At 52.3% G+C, this 18,429-nt stretch overlaps 1 protein-coding gene across 1 annotated transcript in view; it reads left to right on the plus strand.

Moving 5' to 3' along the window:
* The window catches only part of GRIN1 (glutamate ionotropic receptor NMDA type subunit 1), a 39,977-nt gene that overhangs the window by 10,451 nt on the left and 11,097 nt on the right, over positions 1–18,429 (plus strand). Inside the window, exons 4-17 of the mRNA XM_067308918.1 lie at positions 4,162–4,224; positions 4,963–5,063; positions 5,668–5,789; positions 6,568–6,742; positions 8,495–8,639; positions 8,739–8,822; positions 10,062–10,197; positions 11,139–11,266; positions 11,481–11,645; positions 12,421–12,539; positions 13,276–13,388; positions 14,262–14,410; positions 15,669–15,826; positions 16,548–16,709. Of these exons, the coding sequence (XP_067165019.1) occupies positions 4,162–4,224; positions 4,963–5,063; positions 5,668–5,789; positions 6,568–6,742; positions 8,495–8,639; positions 8,739–8,822; positions 10,062–10,197; positions 11,139–11,266; positions 11,481–11,645; positions 12,421–12,539; positions 13,276–13,388; positions 14,262–14,410; positions 15,669–15,826; positions 16,548–16,709 (1,820 nt within the window). The remainder of the gene's footprint in view (positions 1–4,161; positions 4,225–4,962; positions 5,064–5,667; positions 5,790–6,567; positions 6,743–8,494; positions 8,640–8,738; positions 8,823–10,061; positions 10,198–11,138; positions 11,267–11,480; positions 11,646–12,420; positions 12,540–13,275; positions 13,389–14,261; positions 14,411–15,668; positions 15,827–16,547; positions 16,710–18,429) is intronic.

Below are 18,429 nucleotides of genomic sequence, written 5' to 3' on the forward strand. Positions count from 1 at the left end.
ATCTCCATTGAAGCACATGCTAAACGCTGCTTTCCTGACGCCCCCATGCTGTTATGAGAGTGCGGTTGTGGCTCGTGAGAGCAGCTTTATCGAGGAGGTGCACTGCACCTGCATTCAGGGCCACTCAGGGGAAGGGGGAGGGAGACAGAAGAGGTCTCTGAACCTACTAGAAATTGAGCAGGATAACCTTAGACCTGCTACCGTTGAGTATAGGACTGAGCAAACGTTCAAGTAAAGCAGGGAAGGACAAGACAGGGAGCCATTTGGCTGCAAAGGTTCAAAGACAAGCACCTAACTGGAAAGCAAGGAACCACCTCCTGTCCTATGGGGTGAAAGGAATGTCCCAGCACAGCTCTTGTCCACACTGGGTCCTGGGTCAGCGCTAGGTGCCCTTCAGGTGGGTAGTGTCTGAACCCATCTCCCAGTTCTCCAGCAGCCTCAGGTCAGGACACTCATTCCTGGCTGCTACCTCCTGGGTCATGGGCAGGGACCACAGTCTGTTCTTGTCCAACCCCACCAGTAGACATTTGCTAGGTCAGCTGCTGAGGAGATGTGACTGTAGACTCTTCTTGTGCTTCAAGCTAGGCATCTGAGCTGAGAGACCAGCCTGTCACTGCTCTTCATCACCTCTTGTCAAGCCACTGAAGAAACCATTGGCACAGGAGTGCAGGCTGGTACAAACACTGACCAACAGGCTTTTAATTTTTGGCACTGGACTCTGAGAAGTTTCACCCTTGCTGCAGCCTAGGCCGTCATGAGACACTGGTGTGCAGTCCAACATTGTGGGATCCTCCTGCCTCCAATGGCAGCTTCTTGCTGAGCCACTGCAGCCTGATATTTCTCTCCATAGCCTCTTCCCAGCACACTGTTCCCTCCTCTCTGCCCTTACTCAGGGAGAGCTGTGGAAGGGTGGCTCCTGCTATCAGTCCTTCCTCCATCTTCTTGTATCTTTTGATTTTCACCTTCTGTTTGTCTTGCCGCCTCCATACACCCCCTTTTACTGCTCCCTCTCCATGCTTGCACTCACTGCAATGCCTGCTCCCAGGCGCAGGGTGTATTTCTTCTTCAGCTACAAGAAAACCATTGAGATCTGGGGCCTGAAAAAAGGGAAGAGAGGATCTGTCCTCAGACCTTCCCTGCATTCACACTGAATCTATGACATGTCTTGGTGTATCCTGGCAGCCACTTGGCCACTTCAGATGCCCTGACTGTCCTCTAGATTAGGGCCTGTGCTCCCTGATGGTAGGTCACTTTGTTTTCCCTCTGGGGTCTGCCATACTGTCTTGCTTCTCTTTCCTTTGAGTTTGTTCTGGCCAAACTGGCTGGCCTGGCTGATCTGGAAAGTGGACTCCATCAGGACTTTCTCCCTCTTTCTCAGTCCTCTCTGCTCTTCTAATCATTGGTGTGCTGACTCCCCTTCATGCCCTGAAGCTGCACCCTGGTCCCCTCCCCAGCCTCTTCAAAAACAGCCTGGGCCCTGGCAAGGGAGCAGGCTGAAGAGCTGCTCTTGCCCTCTTCAAGGCTTGGATCACTGCCCCTCAGGACCTGGGGTCTCTGCTGTGTGTCAGAAGCTCACCTGCCCACTTAAGCTCTTGGACCCTACCATGGCTTGTGTTCTAGCTGCCTCCTAGAGTCTGTGCAGGCTCTGGGTGATCCTCAGACATCACTGTATGGATTCATACTTTAAGCATGTGCTCAGAGCCCAGCACTCAGGCCAGGATGGTCTGTCCTGTCACATCCCACATGCTAGCTGTGTTTTAAGCCTCTCTGCAGTAACTATCAGCTTGGGGTTGCTGCTTCATCCCTGGTTGAGTGGTACAGCTCTGTAAACTTATGCTGGGCAGGTCCATGATTGCACAACACTCCTTAGGTTCATTAGGAAGTGTTGTGAAAAAAGGAGTTTGTTGGAAGTCAGAGGTGACAGGTCCCTGGCTTGTAGGTTCCCTTCCTTTGGGATAGTGGTGTTTGTACAAGCTATAATTTTTAAGTGAATGCTAGAGAATATTGTGGAAAGTGAAGTTTGAATCTGTTGGTCCCTGTGTCAAACATGAGCTGAGTAGCACTAGCCCAGCAAGTAGCAGGAAAGTGCTGTGGGACCCGATGTTCCCTGCCCAGTGGAAAGAGAGGAAGCATTACTGGTTTAGTTCTGTCAATAGGGATGGGAACAGAGAAAGGCAGAGAGGTCTGATCAGGTCCCACCCGGGTCCAGCTGTGTTGGACCCAAAACACCCAATCTGCTTCACTTTGCTGACCAGCTTGATTTGAGGTGCCAGCACATACAGGGCATGTGAAGTCATTTGTGGCTGCAGGTTGCAAGGTGGATGACAGTTTCCTGCTAAATTGCTGGTACCTGAGGAAGAATGGCCAATATCTCTTCATTAGAGGAGAATATTCATACTCTCCTGCTGCCGTGACACTGCTCTCCTCTGTTGTGGTGTTATTCCATATCTCACTGTGATCTGAGGAGACTCTGAGAAGCAGCCATAGAAATTCCCACCATGGATGTCATCTGAAGTGAAGGCAGACCTGGGTTTGCAGTAAATTTTGCCTCCTCAGATTCTTTTCCTTGTAAGGATCCAACTTTTTAGAGCAATAAAAAGGCTGCCAGACTGTGTACGAGGAGCGAAGGGTAAAGAGGGAAGAGGAAGGATCATGTGACTGCACTGAGCCCTTCGAACAATACACAGGCATGAGCTCTGGCAAAGTGTCCTGCTGAAGAGTGGCCTGAGTGCTCAGGAGGAGGCGAGCTATTTAGTTTGGAGACCAAGATGCAGAGATAAAACCCAGCTGCCTAAGGAACAACCTGGGAAAAGTGGAACCCTTATGTGCTGGGGATGCAAAGCCTCAGGTTCCTGGCGGGGACAGTTGCCATTATTTTAAGATGCTGCAAAATGGGGATTGAAATAGAACCATGTCCCATCCCCCTACACACAATTCAGGGACATCCAGCTGGGGTGGTAAGGGAGCTAGAGGAAGAGGTCGAACTATGTCCCACTAAAGATTGCCAGAAGTCCATTTTGATCCTCCATGCACTATTGGGGTGATGTTACTGGCATGACCACACTGGCTGCTCCCAGAAAGATCCACTGTGCTCTGTGTATGCTACTGCAGGGTCAAGGTTTCTGAAAGCAGAGGCCGTCAGCTCTCAGCATGCTGCCTGGTGGAGAGAAAACCTCCAGAAGCATGTTTCATGACTCCGGCTCCTTTGGGACTGAACACTAAGGCTGAGCAGCAGAAGCAGCTCGGGGAAGAGAGAGGGGGAGAAGGCATCTCTCTGCTCTGGTCCGTTATCTGTAGGATCAGTCCATGCTGTGCCACCTGTCCATAGTCTGGGTATGATGCTCCAGCTGGCAGCATGGAGACTGCTGAGCAGTGAATCCCACTAATGATGTGTAGGGTCAGGGCGTGGGCACTGTGGTCTCCAAAAACTGCACCTCCCAAGGCTACCTGTGTGCTGCAGAGCCTTGAAGTGCTCTGTAACCTGCCCTCCAGCCCTCCCCAAGCACCAAGTAAAAGGTGTCACCACATGATCACCATTGCTTCATATTGCCAAGATTTGAGGCAACACAGGACGTAGTGAGCTTTTTCTTTCTCTTTTGGATGGCAACAGAAGTCCAAAATGCTGCTCCCTCCTTGAGAGAGGTGAGAAGTTCAGCTGAGACACTTCACTTGCTGTGAACTCCCTTAGGGTGTACAGGACTGTAATGATAAGAGTAATGATAGTAATGCTAATACTCATAATTGTAACAGTTTGCATTTATCCAGCACTTGCTGTACACAACATTTTGTCCTTTACTTCCACAGTAATTCCATGGAATACCTACCATTTAGGCCCTTAGAGATGTGTAGATTGTTTCTGACTTTAAGATATAAATTTCTTGCTGAAGAATTCCCCAGTCCCACAAGGGAAATACAACTGCATCGCAACAGCTGTGACACTCAGGCTTGCTCTAACCAATACGGCTTTGCACTGTGACGCTCCCGTGAGAGCTGAGGCACTCTCTCCTGATAGTGGTTTTTGCGAGCTCCAGCGTTATAGAGACCCTTTAGCAAACAGTGGAGGAGGAGGTGGATGTTGGATTGCTTTACTACACGTCATTTTCAACTGTTTATAATATTCTTCTGTGTCTACATATTTTCTCTGTGCACATTATTCATCAGAGTAAAAAAAGGAACTATGAAAACCTCGACCAACTTTCCTATGACAACAAGCGAGGACCCAAGGTATATATGCATGGAAATGCACGCCGCCCACCAACCTAACTAGCAAATGAAAAATAGCCACAGCCACCAGAAAAATAAAAAAGAAAAAAAGAGAAAGAGAAAAAAAGAAAAGAAAAGAAAGAAAAAAAAAGATCCATGACTATGTTTCTTGGTAGCACGTTTTTATGTTGAGATAGTTTGGTTTGGACTTGAGAATGGAAACCTAGCCAGCTGACCCCGGAAGGATTTCTTTTTGAAACATGCATGTGAACCAGTAATTAACTTGCAAGTTTTTTTTTTTTTTTTTGAAAAGTTGAACCAACCCCCTTTCCTCCCCAAAGGAAATGGTTCCTTGGTGTAAGTTGCTCACTTTTACTCCCAAAGGTTAACCCTGTGCAATATGTTTTTTTCATTTCCCATGTTTTTGAAAAACAACACTCGTTTGAGTTTTCAATTGCATTTCAAAGCCTTTTTCTCTTTCCTGTACAATGCACGCCTCTTTTTGGGTCTTGATTGACTTCAGTTTGCATGCACAGTGCAAAAAAACAAAAAGCCAAAACCTTAAAAGAGAAAGGAAGGAAGGAAAGAAAGAAAAGAAAGAAAAGAAAAGAAAAAAAAGAAAAAAACTAGCTATAACCAACCTTATTTATCAGACTTGTGCAGTTTAATGAATTTTCTTGACCCTTTTCTAGATAGCATGGCTCTCACAAGCAGTCCTTAGACTACTGCACTAACCAGCTTTGCTCACACTAATCACAGGCTGAGAAAGTTCTTCAGTTTGACCCTGGAACCAAAAATGTGACGTCCCTGCTGCTTGAAGCTAAGGAGCTGGAGGCTCGGGTCATCATCCTTTCTGCCAGGTAAGGCCTAGGGGAGCCATTCCTTCCCCTCCTTGGTCTGATTTCCTCATTTTCCCCTTTGCAATGCTGCCCAGCACTGGAGCCAGTGCAGATTTGGGACATGCCTTCCCTTCAAGGAACATGGGAGAAAATCCACATAAAGCCCTGTGTCCCAAGCAGGTAGTAGGTATTGTGCTGTGAGTGCTGCTGGTTAAGGAACTTGAAACTGTGGGCATGGCAGAGGTGGTCAACTATCCTGCAAAGTTCTACCGCTTGTGATTGCAGCACATACTAATGACATACTCTGAGGCCCTGTGAAGGAGGGCGGTCTTGCCCCTGTGCCTGTAGATGGTGAGTCATAAGGAATGGGCCAGAGCTGCTGATGCTCAGCAGTGTTGGGTGTGGTGGGATGAGACAAAGCTGAGAGAAAGTTTCGATTGCATCAAAGAATGAGCTGTTGTCCAGGAGAACCAGCTATCAGAGTGGGTCCAAGGACAGTTGCCTGGCCAGGTCAGCCCTGGGGATGTGGTGTCCATGGTCCTGATGCCCCCTGGGGTCTCAGTCAGAGGGGAAGAGGCCAGCTGGCACTTGGAGCCACATTGCCGTTCCCTTCTTCTCGTTGCAGTGAGGATGATGCGGCCACGGTGTACAGATCAGCAGCCATGCTCAATATGACGGGCTCCGGCTACGTATGGCTGGTGGGGGAGCGGGAGATATCAGGCAATGCACTGCGTTACGCCCCTGACGGTAGGCACCCGCAGGAGGCACCAGCCCTGCTGTCGGCTGGGCTAGGAGGGCACCCCGCTCGGAGCTTGGACTGACCGATGCCTGTGGCACAACTGGCTGTCATTTGCTCCTTGCAGTAAAGCTTGATTTCCATGCTGGCAGGGCAGGCAGGTCCCTGCATGTGGCTGGGGAGAAGGCCCAGATGTGGCCCCATCTTCTGGGGTGCCTTTAGCCCTCTCTGGACGCAAGGGTGGCTGAGAGAGGCTGGGAGCTGAGTTCCCCCACCTGTGCCACCTGCCCTCCTGGGGATCACTTGGGCTGGGAGAACACAATGCTGTGGTGGACCTGAGCAAGTGGAGGGACCCACACAAACAGCAGCCTTTGCTCTCTGCTCCCATGGGGTGGCAGGAGCAGTCTGGCAGCCTTTGACATGCTGCCATGCCTCAACTCAAGTTTGCCAGGGCTTTGCAGGCTGTCCGCCACCTGGGGGAACTGCTAGGGTGCTGGGATGGGGCTACATCTCTAGGTGTCAATGGTCTGTGTTGCAGTCCCCAGTCCCCCTCCACCTCTGACAGGCAGGATGGTGTCAGCCCCGCATCTGCTGCAGCTGCTTGCCCTGCCTGCTCCTGCCTGAGTCCCAGGCAACTCCCCAGCTGTGCCTGTGTGGGAGTCCTAAGGTCCATAATCACACTTTTGCCTGCCCCTGAGCCCTGCCAGGCCCTGGCCCCGTGGGAATAACTCCAGAGCAGCCGGTGTGCCCAGCGAGGCTGACCTCTCTCTTCCCCTCTGCTTGCGGCAGGCGTGATCGGTTTGCAGCTCATCAACGGGAAGAACGAGTCAGCCCACATCAGTGATGCTGTTGCTGTGGTGGCCCAGGCCGTGCATGACTTGTTTGAGAAGGAGAATATCACAGACCCACCACGTGGTTGTGTGGGCAACACCAACATCTGGAAGACGGGCCCTCTTTTCAAGAGGTATTTGGGAAAGGGTGGGCTCCGCATTCACATGGGAAGGGTCCTGGTTGGGCAGAGGGAGCAGAGAAGCTGTTTAGGGCAAGCCAGAAAAGATGAGAGCATCTGGAAAAAGTGCAGTAGACCAGCACAATAGCTTTGTCAGGGAAATCTGTCAGTGAAGTTTTGGCACAAATGGCACAAGACTGCTAGCAATACAGATGTCATGGTTATATCTCTCCTGGAAAACTAACCAGGACATGGGCTCAGGCACTGGCCTGCAGTTGTCCACACTATTTAAGCATCATCTTGCTGCCTGGCACCAATTCTGTCCATGCCAACCCATGCTATGCCAGGCAATGCCTGGGGGACAGGGAGCACTGTGACTCCCAGGGAAGGGATCTTGGTGCCGTGGAGGGATGCTCTCCTCAGATCTGGATCTTAATTCTCTGAGCAGGAGAGGGGAATCAGGGTGTTGAGAAGATTTCTGTCAAATCAGATCTCAGTGCTGCTGAAATGTTTCCTGCTAGATGTTTTAAGGCATTGGTTTGTAGGCTGTGGCTTCGGTTCTGAATGCATGGGTCAATGTGCTGCAAGAAGGGCTTGGGGGATGAGGTTTCCATGCCTGGGGCAGGTTGCTCTCTGTTGTGACAAATCTTGGTGCCACAGAGGGTTTTTTCAGGTTTTGGGGTCTCGGTGGATTAGGATGTGCATGATGTAGGATCAGAGCACGTGTGTGTTGGATTTCTCTGTCACAGGCAGTGTGTTCAGCAGATGCTCAGTGCTACATGCCTTCCCTGAGCACGTGTGTGTTGGATTTCTCTGTCACAGGCAGTGTGTTCAGCAGATGCTCAGTGCTACATGCCTTCCCTAGAACCAGACCTCTGTACTGTGGGGAGTAACCTCCTGTGTCATTGCAGATGCTGGACCTACAGCGGCCTTTTCTGCCAGATGGGTCTTGGTAAAGTGACAATGCCCTCTGTAGCATAGCTCCTAGTGCTGAAGGGCTCTTCTCTGCAGGATGCAACCAGCACCAGGGTGCTGATCTCAGCAGTAGGATCCTGTGCTGGGGGTTGCTCTCTGCAGACATGATCATGGTGTTGTTCAGGATTCTCTTTCTGTAGATTCAGGTCCTGTTGAAGAAGGGACCTGCAGAGCCTGGGGTTTTTATTTTAGGAAGATTTCCTGTGCTCCTCTCTAGTGACACAATATCTTTGACATGAGCTATTCAATGTTATTCTCTGCTGAGCAGTGCAAGTGGCTTGTGCAATTATTCTGTATGTTTACTGTCTTCTTTCTAGGGTGTGGGGAGCTTGTTTTCCCTTTGATAATGTAAGTACATGCCCAGGGGCATTACCTAGGCTGCAATGGGCTGGCGCTAAGCAGAGATAGAAGGAGCTGCTGCATGAACACAGCCACCAAGAGACCCCCCTCAAAGGAAGGTCTCCCTGGATGCTGTGGCCTAGATATATAGCCCAAATCATTCCTTAGGGGAATGGGACTGACCTGGTAGAAAACAGGGCACAGTGACAACAGATATGGTAGTGCAAGGTCTGGAAAACACAAGTCTCCAGGCCTGATCTCATCCACCAGGAGCAGGTGACCAATGGACTATGAACAGGTTATAGGTAGTCTTGGCTGGACTTTTACAGGGTTGTGGGCATATGAGACAGGCTAGGCCACCGAGAGAAAGCATTTGCCTTTCTTGCCCCTTCTTAGATCTCCAATGGCCACAGCAGGTTTTCTAGGTTGACCCTACTGTGTTTCTCTCTGTAGGGTGTTGATGTCCTCCAAGTATTCGGAGGGTGTCACCGGACGGGTGGAATTCAATGAAGATGGGGACAGGAAGTTTGCCAACTACAGCATCATGAACCTGCAGAACCGGAAACTGGTCCAAGTTGGGATTTACAATGGCAGCCATGTATGTACAGGTCTGGACTGGGTGGGTAGGAGGGATGCCTATACAGGAATATGTATCTGTGGCCTGATGTCTCTCTCCTTCCTCTGGAAACATTCATAGGTCTTGACCAATGACCGGAAGATCATCTGGCCTGGGGGGGAAACTGAGAAACCTCAAGGCTATCAGATGTCAACCAAATTGAAGGTAATGGCAAATGGCAGCAGGAGGTGGCAGTAATTCTCAGCTTTCTGCATGCAGGGCTGTTACTTCATCTGCCTTCCACTTCTGCTGGTGCCTCTGCACCTACCAGCAGTGTGTGCAACCCAGGGCACATGCCATCTCAGAGGGGGTATAGCAGAACAACTTTAAAAAAGGTACTGGAGAGCGTTCAAAGGTAGGGAACAGCTTCCATCCGGAGGCAGATTAGGGTGTCTCTAATTTGTTCCCAAATTAAGGACAAAAATAGGGTGTCATCCTTTGGTTTGGAAAAAGAGATAAAGGGGAATGGAAAGGGTATATGAGATAGGAGAACAGAGAAGGGATGGAGAGTGAAGGAGTTCACTATTTCACATGACTTGGGAGCCAGAGGGGATCTGGCACATGTTTACAGCGAATACAAGGATGGGCTCCTTCGGCCAACCCATAGTTCAAGTTTGGAGCTTGTGGCTGCTGGCAATGCAGACACCAGAAGGAAACAGGATTAAACAGACCAGTGGAGGGTAGGTGGGCTGGTGGCTGCAGTGTTGGGCTCAGGAAGTCACTGAACAGCTGATGACCAGAAGCTGGAGATTACACTGGGAGAAAGTCCCTCCACTCTTACACTGTTTCTCATGCCCTTCTCCTAAGGGTTCATCAGCAGCCACTTTAAAGACTGGATACTGGGACTGCTAGTCTTACCAGTATGATGGCTCGTATGTCTTTCTGTCCAGTTGAGGTGAATCACATGTTCCTGCTGGCTGTGAGCCCTTGTTCCTGCAGAGGTGGTGCAGAGTCACTGGGATGCTGCTTTGCTGATAGGGGCCAGGGCATGACTGAAAGATCTGCATTTGCTTGGAGTAGTGTGACGTAGTGGCTAGAGCACAGGCCAAGGTTGTAATTCTTGCTTTGCTGTCACTCTTTGGCCTGCCTGTAAGGGAAAGGGCTGTGAAAGGCTTTGAGGCCAGAGGTAGAAGTGTCACATGAGGGAAGATGCAAGTATGGCTGTTTGTCTTGAGTGCAGAGCAAGCAAATGTCTTCCTGTGCCAGAGCCAGGGCCTGCTGCCGGGCTGAGCAAACTCACAAGCTGAGATGGCAGCTGACGAGGGCTATGCTTGCGTGGACAGAGCTCCTGGAGAGTTTTCTTTGGTTCACTGAGACCAACCACATGCCCCATCCTAGCTCCCCAGGGAGGAGATAGCTCTGGAGGGAGATGGGGACAAGTGGATGTTTATGCTTCCCCCACAGATCGTGACAATCCACCAAGAGCCCTTTGTGTACGTGAAGCCCACGCAAGCAGACGGGACATGCAGGGAGGAATTCACCATCAATGGAGACCCTGTGAAGAAGGTCTTTTGTACTGGGCCCAATGAGACCATCCCAGGTAACTGGATCTGACTAGATCGAGTGATGAGGGCAGCAGCTCCACCAGTGTGCCCGGTTGGCGAAGAGTCCCATCCTGGGAAGGGGTCCCTGGGGGATTCTCAGCTGCATGGGAGCCTGTCAGGCTCAGTGGTGAGCAGCAGGAAGGGTGACAGCATGTTCAGTCCCTAATGCCAACTGTCAGCTCAGCCCTGTAGTGATGCTGTGCAGCAACTGGGCAGGGGGATTCAGGTGTGCCGGGGTTTTTCCTCCTGTTTCTTCCTTGGGGGCTCCAGGGCTGTTTTAGGGGATTGCACATCATGTTCCCACATCTTGACACACTCTGATTCCTTTTGCCCTGTTCTCAGATGCACTAAACAAGAACCTGAAGGCACGTTAACACTAGCAGTACCCTGTTTCAAATCATTTTATTATGCAAAGAGTGTTTCAGGCTTCGGAGTGAGCACTTAGTGGGGTGTGTGAGTTGCTTAGCAATGCCAGCCTTGCCCAAATCCACTTAAAGTGGATCCTCTTGGCCTGTCATGCTTTCCTGTGCATGAATCCCTGCGGTCCGAGTCGTGTTCTGGGCTGTGTTTCGCCACACATGTCCATTTTAGCATTCCTCCAGCCCAGCCCTGCATGCACCAAGCTCCCTCCATCCTCCCTATGGTGGGCAGGTGGCATGAGCTGTCAGTCCACCTCATTGTGTCATGCCAGACGAATGAATCCCCCTTTGCCTCTAGTTTGCCTTTCTCCCACAACGGTTCTTTCCCTGCACACTTGGGTGATGGAGGCAATAGGACAGGGTGATGAAGGCAGATGACACTGTCTGAATAATATGATTACATCTCCTTTGAAACCAGAACCAGGCAGGCAGCTGCTTTCAGTGGGGACAGCTCTGTAGCCTGCAGTTCCTAGCAAAGAGCTGTCTCCACTTGATGTGCTGCTTTCTCCCACCTGCAGGCCGCCCCACTGTGGCACTGTGCTGCTACGGCTTCTGCATCGACCTACTCATCCGGCTGGCAGGGGTGATGAATTTCACCTATGAGGTTCACCTGGTGGCTGATGGTAAATTTGGTACCCAAGAGCGGGTGAGTTTGGGCAGCTTGGAATATCTCTTTGCCTGTATCATGTGTTGAAACATCCTTGGGCTGTTCTCCGGAGCGGCAGGGGGAGTCTGGGAGTGTGGGGCAGAGGGTGAGCTTCGGCCTCTGTCCCTACATACACCACGTGCATGAGGGGTCCTGGCTGGCAAGGGGATGGGTGTCAGGGAGGCAGGCTCATCCTGTGCTGGCTTTCTGGCAGGTTAACAACAGCAATAAGAAGGAATGGAACGGGATGATGGGGGAGCTACTGAGCGGCCAGGCAGATATGATTGTGGCTCCTCTCACCATCAACAACGAGCGGGCACAGTACATTGAATTCTCCAAGCCCTTCAAGTACCAGGGCCTCACTATCCTTGTGAAGAAGGTATGGACTGGGCCAGGGTGTTCAGTAGGACCAGGGAGACCTTGCTTGCTCCCCGGCTCCCAGTCACTTGTCCTGTGTTTGCCCTCCTGTGGCAGTGCCTGCACCTTGCCCAGATCCCTTGTCCACTGCTCCCTGCCTGCTCCAGCATTGTAGCAAAACCCAGCTTTTGATGCAGGATGTCAGCCTTCAGGTTACTTTCTCTTCTATGATGCTCTTCCCTAGCGGTGATACGAGCAGAGAGCAACAAGCTTGGTAGCTTTGTGCAAGCACTATCTCCTCCTCATCCTCAATGGGAGGCAGACCAAAGCTGCAGAGTGGGGAAGGGCTGCCATCTCCAGGTACCCACAAGGCTCCTCTCTACTTTTCATGTTGTACCACAGTGTACATCTCCCCCTCCGTGGTGGGGAGGCAAATCCTATGCAAACATGCTCTTAGGATGCTTCCCAAAAGGGACATTGCTCAGGTCTCCAACTCCTCCTTGCTCAGAAAAGCAAGAGGTTTTTCTGTCCCACTCCTATCTTCCCACTGTCCATTCTGGGCATGAGGAGGATGGGCTCTATATGGCCCCCCCACACAGAGTGTATGTATGGGTGGGGCCACATATATAACCTCTTACCCCAGACTTTATGGTGAGGCAGTGTAGGTGTGTGTCTGCTGCCTGTACAGTCCCTCAGAGGTCATGTCCTCTTTGCAGCTGTGTTTGCCAGTCTGGTTTTAATGCTGGTGTGTGAGCTTGAAGGGTGCCAGCACTGTTTGCTTCTCTCTTGTGTGCTAGGAAATCCCCCGCAGCACCCTGGACTCATTCATGCAGCCGTTCCAGAGCACCCTTTGGCTGCTGGTGGGGCTGTCTGTGCATGTGGTGGCAGTGATGTTATACCTCTTGGATCGCTTCAGGTGAGTGTGCTTTGGGTCAGCGAAGGACTGAAGGGGACAGGGAGGTTCTCCCTCCCCTGGGAGCAGTCCCCTGCAGTGTCCTGCTCAGGCACAGCCCTGCAGCCCTTTGGGGGCTCTCATGAGAGCTAGACCTTGCTTTCTCCACATTGTCAGCTCTGTGCAGCCATGCTGAAGTTCTGGGCCTCTCTGGGTGCTGCTAAGCTGAGAGATCAGACAACATTTGGCACTTGGATATGGGGGAGCGTGTCTGTCAGACCAGATGCCACGCTGATGGCCTAACCACTCTCACAAGAGCTCCAGGGGGCCCTGGGCTCTGAGATTAGTCCCCTTATTTGGCTCCAAGGTGGCTCTTCCAAGGGGCAGGGAGCCTGTATCCCCTCACCAGCCCTGTGTTCAGGGGCTCTCATAGATAATTTGCAGTGAGCCTCTCATGTTTCAGTGGGAGAGGTTTGAGCTGGCCTGGATGAGATGCTATTTGTGGCCTGGAGACAAGCATGACAGGACTGGTACCAGCTCAAGGCAATCAGGATTGCACATCATCAGAGGGGAGATGCCTGGCAGTGGTTCATGAGGGCTGTAGAGCCAGTCCAGCAGGCAGGGAGCAAAGAGCTGTTTGGGGCACAACCACACTCTGTGGAGATGAGTGCAGTGGGGCTGCTTCAGGATGCTTAAGGCAGAGGGGAGAGTCCTGAGGACCGGGATAAGAGATGTCAGAACTCTGGGTCATGTTTCCTAGCCCATTTGGTCGGTTCAAAGTGAACAGCGAGGAGGAGGAGGAAGATGCCCTGACTCTTTCATCTGCCATGTGGTTCTCCTGGGGAGTTCTGCTGAACTCTGGGATTGGAGAAGGTAAGTTGCTGCACAGCGTGGGGCTGCTCTAGCCTGCAGCCCAGGACCCAGGGCTGGGAGAGGCACTGGGCTGGGGGGGGGAGTCTATGCCCTCCTTGAGCAGGTCATCTTTGTGGCAGGGCTAATGCTACTGCAGCGGGACACAGGGCAAAAAGGGAACGAGCCAGAGATGGCCAAGTCAGCCTTGCAAGGGGAGCCTAGAGGTGTAAATACTCACTCCAGATTGCCCAAAGGGCTCACAGCAGCCCTGAAAGGTCTCTCTGGCCCTGGTTCCCCAGCCTAGTTCTCAGCTGCTTGCTGGGCCAAACCTCAGGTTCAGGTCTCTCTCAGGGTAGGGTGAGCTCTGTCATTGTGTCAGAGTACCAAGGGGCCCTGGGAGGACCATTCAGTGAATTGGTAAAAGCCTTTCCTCCCTGGATTGGGCTGGCAGGGATTCAGTGATGGTGGGAGGCAGCACACTTGAGGCCATTCCACTACTCTTTGCCATCAGGGATGGGAAGCAGGTTCTTCTTGGGCTGCTTCTCTTGCCTGTGGGTTACACATCTGCATCTGGTGAGATGGGCACCTGCACAGCTGGTGAGAGGCATCGAGTCCTGGAAGGAGCTGGGTTTTTCTTGGCTGACTGCAAAAGGAGTTGGGTGATGTTGGCCTCTGCACACGGCCTGGGCACAGCACAGAAGTTGGGACATATAGGGCAGAGTCATGCTCCGGCTGCTGGGTTTGGGCAATGCAGGAGTTCCTCGCACGGAGGACAGCAGAGCAGAGGGGGGCATGTCTGCAGCCACTATCAGACTTGGATGGGGTGGATGTGGCTTTGGTGAACAAGTCAAAGTCCTTGTCATGCTGGTCTGAGCTATCCTCTTTCCCTTCTAGGTGCTCCCCGGAGTTTCTCTGCCCGTATTCTTGGCATGGTGTGGGCTGGCTTTGCTATGATCATTGTGGCTTCATACACTGCCAACCTGGCTGCCTTCCTGGTGTTAGACCGGCCTGAGGAGAGAATTACGGGCATTAATGACCCCAGGGTAATGACCACATGCTCCCTCTCCCCTTCCCTGTTTGTCACTGGGCAGAGATGTGGGAGATGCATCCAGTGGGCATCTCCTGGTTCCTGTAGTATCCAGACCCCTGCTTTAAATGGGCTAGCCCCAGTAATCCCAAAGCAACCCTGATGTTTTCTCTTGGATTTCCTCTCCAGAGGCATCACAAACAGTCCTGATCCCACCCCACATGTCTTCCAAGTGCCCACAGGGCTCCAGGGCAAAGCTCCCAGCCCTGGCCCATTTCTGCAGGACTGGGGGCTCCCATCCCATGTGCAGCCACTGCTTCTACCTCAGGAAGGAGCAGGAGCAGGAGCCATGACTGAGGAGGGGAGTCAGGCTATGGGAGGCATGTGGTTGGTGGAGCGGCAAAGCCCAGGCAGCACCATGGGACCACAGAGAGGCAGAGGGGTGTGGGGGACCACTGAAGCTGTGTGCCTGTGCCGGGGATCAAGCCCTGAGTGGTTGTGCCTGCGTCTGTTGCTGGCTGGTCTGAATGCCTGTGCTGAGTGAAAACAGACAGACAGACAGAGGGAGAGAGGAATCAACAGAGAAAAACCTTGTCCAGAAATAGCACATATCCAGCCAAGCTTCCTGCCAGTTCCTGGAGAGCCCACAATAACCAACGAGGAAACGATTCATTATAAATGAGTTATAACTAATGAAATGGTCCCTGTGGTGTAGTCAATACTCTCAGCAGATGCCAGCATGCCTCAGGCCCATTTCCCGTTCTTGCAAGGACACAGATACAGCCTAGCAACCCAGACCTGCAGGAGACCATCCCACAGCGTTGCCAGCCCCATAGTATCCAGCACCCTACTGCATACTCTGCCCACTGTATTGTCATCCCCATGGTATCCACTGCCCTCCTGCATCCTCAGCCCCATGGCAGCACTGTCCCATGGCACCCCCTGCCTCACAATATCCACAAACCCAGAGCATCCTTTGTCCCACAATGTCCTCAGGCCCATGGCATCCACTGCCCCACAGCAACTTCAGCTCCACTGAGGAGATCAAGACCTTCTCTGAGAAACAGGTCCCTGAAGGGATGGATGGTTAGGAAATGTAGCTTTGGGGTGAGTCAGTTTGGTTGATGGAGAACAGAAGAAATGGCAGCTTAGCTGCCCCCCAGCTGCTCCCTGAGCCAGCCCGCAGCCACAGTTGGGGTCTGCCTGGCTGCTCTGCCATGTTTCCACACAATGAGGTACCACAGCTGATGGCAGGCCCTGCCCTTACCTTTCAGCTGCGCAACCCCTCCGATAAGTTCATCTATGCCACGGTGAAGCAGAGCTCGGTGGACATCTACTTCCGACGGCAGGTGGAGCTGAGCACCATGTATCGACACATGGAGAAGCACAACTACGAGAGTGCTGCTGAAGCCATCCAGGCCGTGAGGGACAAGTGAGTGGGACCAACACCTTGTCTGGCCCTGCAGGCGTGGGACCAGGGGGAGCTCTGGGGGTCTCCAGTCCGGGGGAACAAGCAGGACTGATGCCAGCTAGGGGAGGCTGCAGCTGAAGCATGGTTGGATGGGGTCTGCCCACCCCTTGCTGGAAGAGATATGTCCACTTGGTTCGGGAGGAACAGGGGTATGGGTGTTTGTGTCTGTGGGTGGGCTGTGCAGGTGCCAGTACTGGGCTGGGACATGGAAGGAGCATCTGATCTCAGGGCCACAGCAAAAGTTGAGGAAAGAGATATTGGGGCCAGCTGGGTTTCCAGGCATGGCACTGAAGGAGGATTTGAGGCAGCCTTGACAGTGTCACAGGAGCTGGAGCTAGTGTGTGCCAGATCTCTGGATAGAGAGTACAACGGCTGCAAAGCAAAAGGCATGCTCAGAGCCCTGGCCCTGGCAATGACCTCCACTTCTGGCCTCTGCAATTGCCTCTGTGTGGGAAGGGCTTCAAACCCCCCCCCCCCCCCAATATCCCCTTCTACTCCTCCTGCAAAATTGTGCCTACTCTTTGGGCAGGAGCTGCAGCACAGACACCAGTGGGAGGAGAGGGATGTTAATAACCAAGCCCAGTGTTTAAATTAGGGATGGGAGCATCCTCACTGCTCTCACAGAGGCTGCAGACAAACTGGGCTGCCCTATCTGACCTGTCTGTCTTCTCTTGGCATCCAGCAAGCTCCATGCCTTCATCTGGGACTCAGCAGTGCTCGAGTTTGAAGCCTCCCAGAAGTGTGACCTGGTGACGACAGGGGAGCTTTTCTTCCGCTCCGGCTTTGGGATTGGGATGCGCAAAGACAGTCCATGGAAGCAGAACGTCTCCCTGGCCATCCTCAAGTCCGTACATGGCTCTCAGCATGGGGCCTGCTCCCTAAATGCTGCATGTGTTAGCACGCAAGTAGGCTTATGCCAGGCACTGCCATCCCACCCTCCAAATCCTCTGCAGGGATTGGGGCTCCCTGACTCTGGGTGGTTTGAAGGGTATGTGCCTGACTGAGTGGGATGGACACCCTAAGCTTCAGCTCTGGTTCTGGCTCACAGGAGTCTGGGAGCTGATGAGAGGGCCAGAGCAGGGCAGCCATGCACTGGGGCCAGAGGCAGGAAGCAGGAGCCCTGCTTGGCCACAGGAGCATAGGCAAGGTTGATAGAGAAACCCTGGGAGCATCCAGTATCAGATCCTTGTGAGCAAGGTGCAGGCTGCAGCAGCAGGCAGAGGTGATGTGATTTCCCTGATTCTCCTTGCGGGTTCAGCTTGGCCAATAGCATTGTGCTTCCTTGGCTTAATCTTTCGGGAGCTATTCTTTCAACTCTGGGCATTCCTGATGGGCAGAGACTTCCTCCTGAGACCATGCTAAGGCTCTCATATCAGTACGGACCTGCAGAAATGAGTTCCACAAGTTAATGAGATATCATGGAGAAAAGGGATTTCTTGTGTTAGTTTGGAAATTACACATTTATTGCAGACAGGGAAATGACATGGAGTAAACTGTGTTCATGGAGCAAAAGCCAGCCAGGAACTAGGAAGTGGAGGGGAAGGTGCAAGATTAATTTTACTGAAAGGCAGAAAGCCAACATCCAGGAAGCACCAGGGTCCTGCCCACCATGCAGAGTTGAAATGTCTGCAGAAGTCAGTGGGCATAATGCAGGAAACCCAAGCAGGTCCCAGGTTAACTTAGACAGCCATGGGACCCCACTGGCTGGCCATGCCAAGGGGCTGGGCGGCAGCAAAGTGAGAAGCCTGGAGGGGCACTGGGAGGGTGCCCTTGGCTTTCTTCTGGGAGAGGACAGGGAGGCCCAGGGATACAGACTGCTAAGAAAGACAGTGAGTCATGGGGATGTACAAGGAATATGAGGGAGAAAAGCTCAGGGGGACCCATGGTGGGACATGTGGGACATGTGCCCTGTGCCTACCTCCATTCCTGCTAGCTGTTCAGGCAGAAACAGGAGCTGCCGGGGTACCGTTCATTTCCTTATAAGCTGGTATGACTGGTCAGGTGAGCTGTGCTCTGTGCTGTGCCAATTTCTTTCCATGACACACCAGGGAGTGCAGAGGCTTCACTCTGCCCCTTATCTCTGGGTAAGAGGGACCCTGGGGTCCTGTCACACCATCAAAATCTGCTAGAGAGGGGGACGGGCTGTGGGGGACCCTCTGTGAAGCTAGAGAGAGGGACTAGGGGTATTCACCAGTGACAGGAGCTAAATAGGGAAGGAAATAATAGACCGTGCACACCATTGAAGACCTGAGGAAAGCAGCTTGAAGCATCTCTCCCTCATGCTTCTTCCTATCACAAGGGTACATAAAACAAAGAGAAGAAATGCAATCAGAGCAAATGACCCCCCCCCCCCATGTTTCACACCCTGCCCATGTCAAATTAGCCCAGGTGATTCAGAAAGGAATGGGCATTTCTGTGGCTAACAGGATATGTGGTTAGGGACACCAGGGACGTGGGTAGTCCCTGCCCTTGCTGTATGGAGCAGGGGACTGGCAGGCTTCCCTGTTCCTGCAGGAATTTTGCCCCTGCTCTGTACTCAGACCTCTGTCTAGGGTCTACAGATG

Source organism: Apteryx mantelli, chromosome 21 (genome assembly GCF_036417845.1).
Source record: "Apteryx mantelli isolate bAptMan1 chromosome 21, bAptMan1.hap1, whole genome shotgun sequence".
In the NCBI taxonomy this organism is placed as follows: domain Eukaryota; kingdom Metazoa; phylum Chordata; class Aves; order Apterygiformes; family Apterygidae; genus Apteryx; species Apteryx mantelli.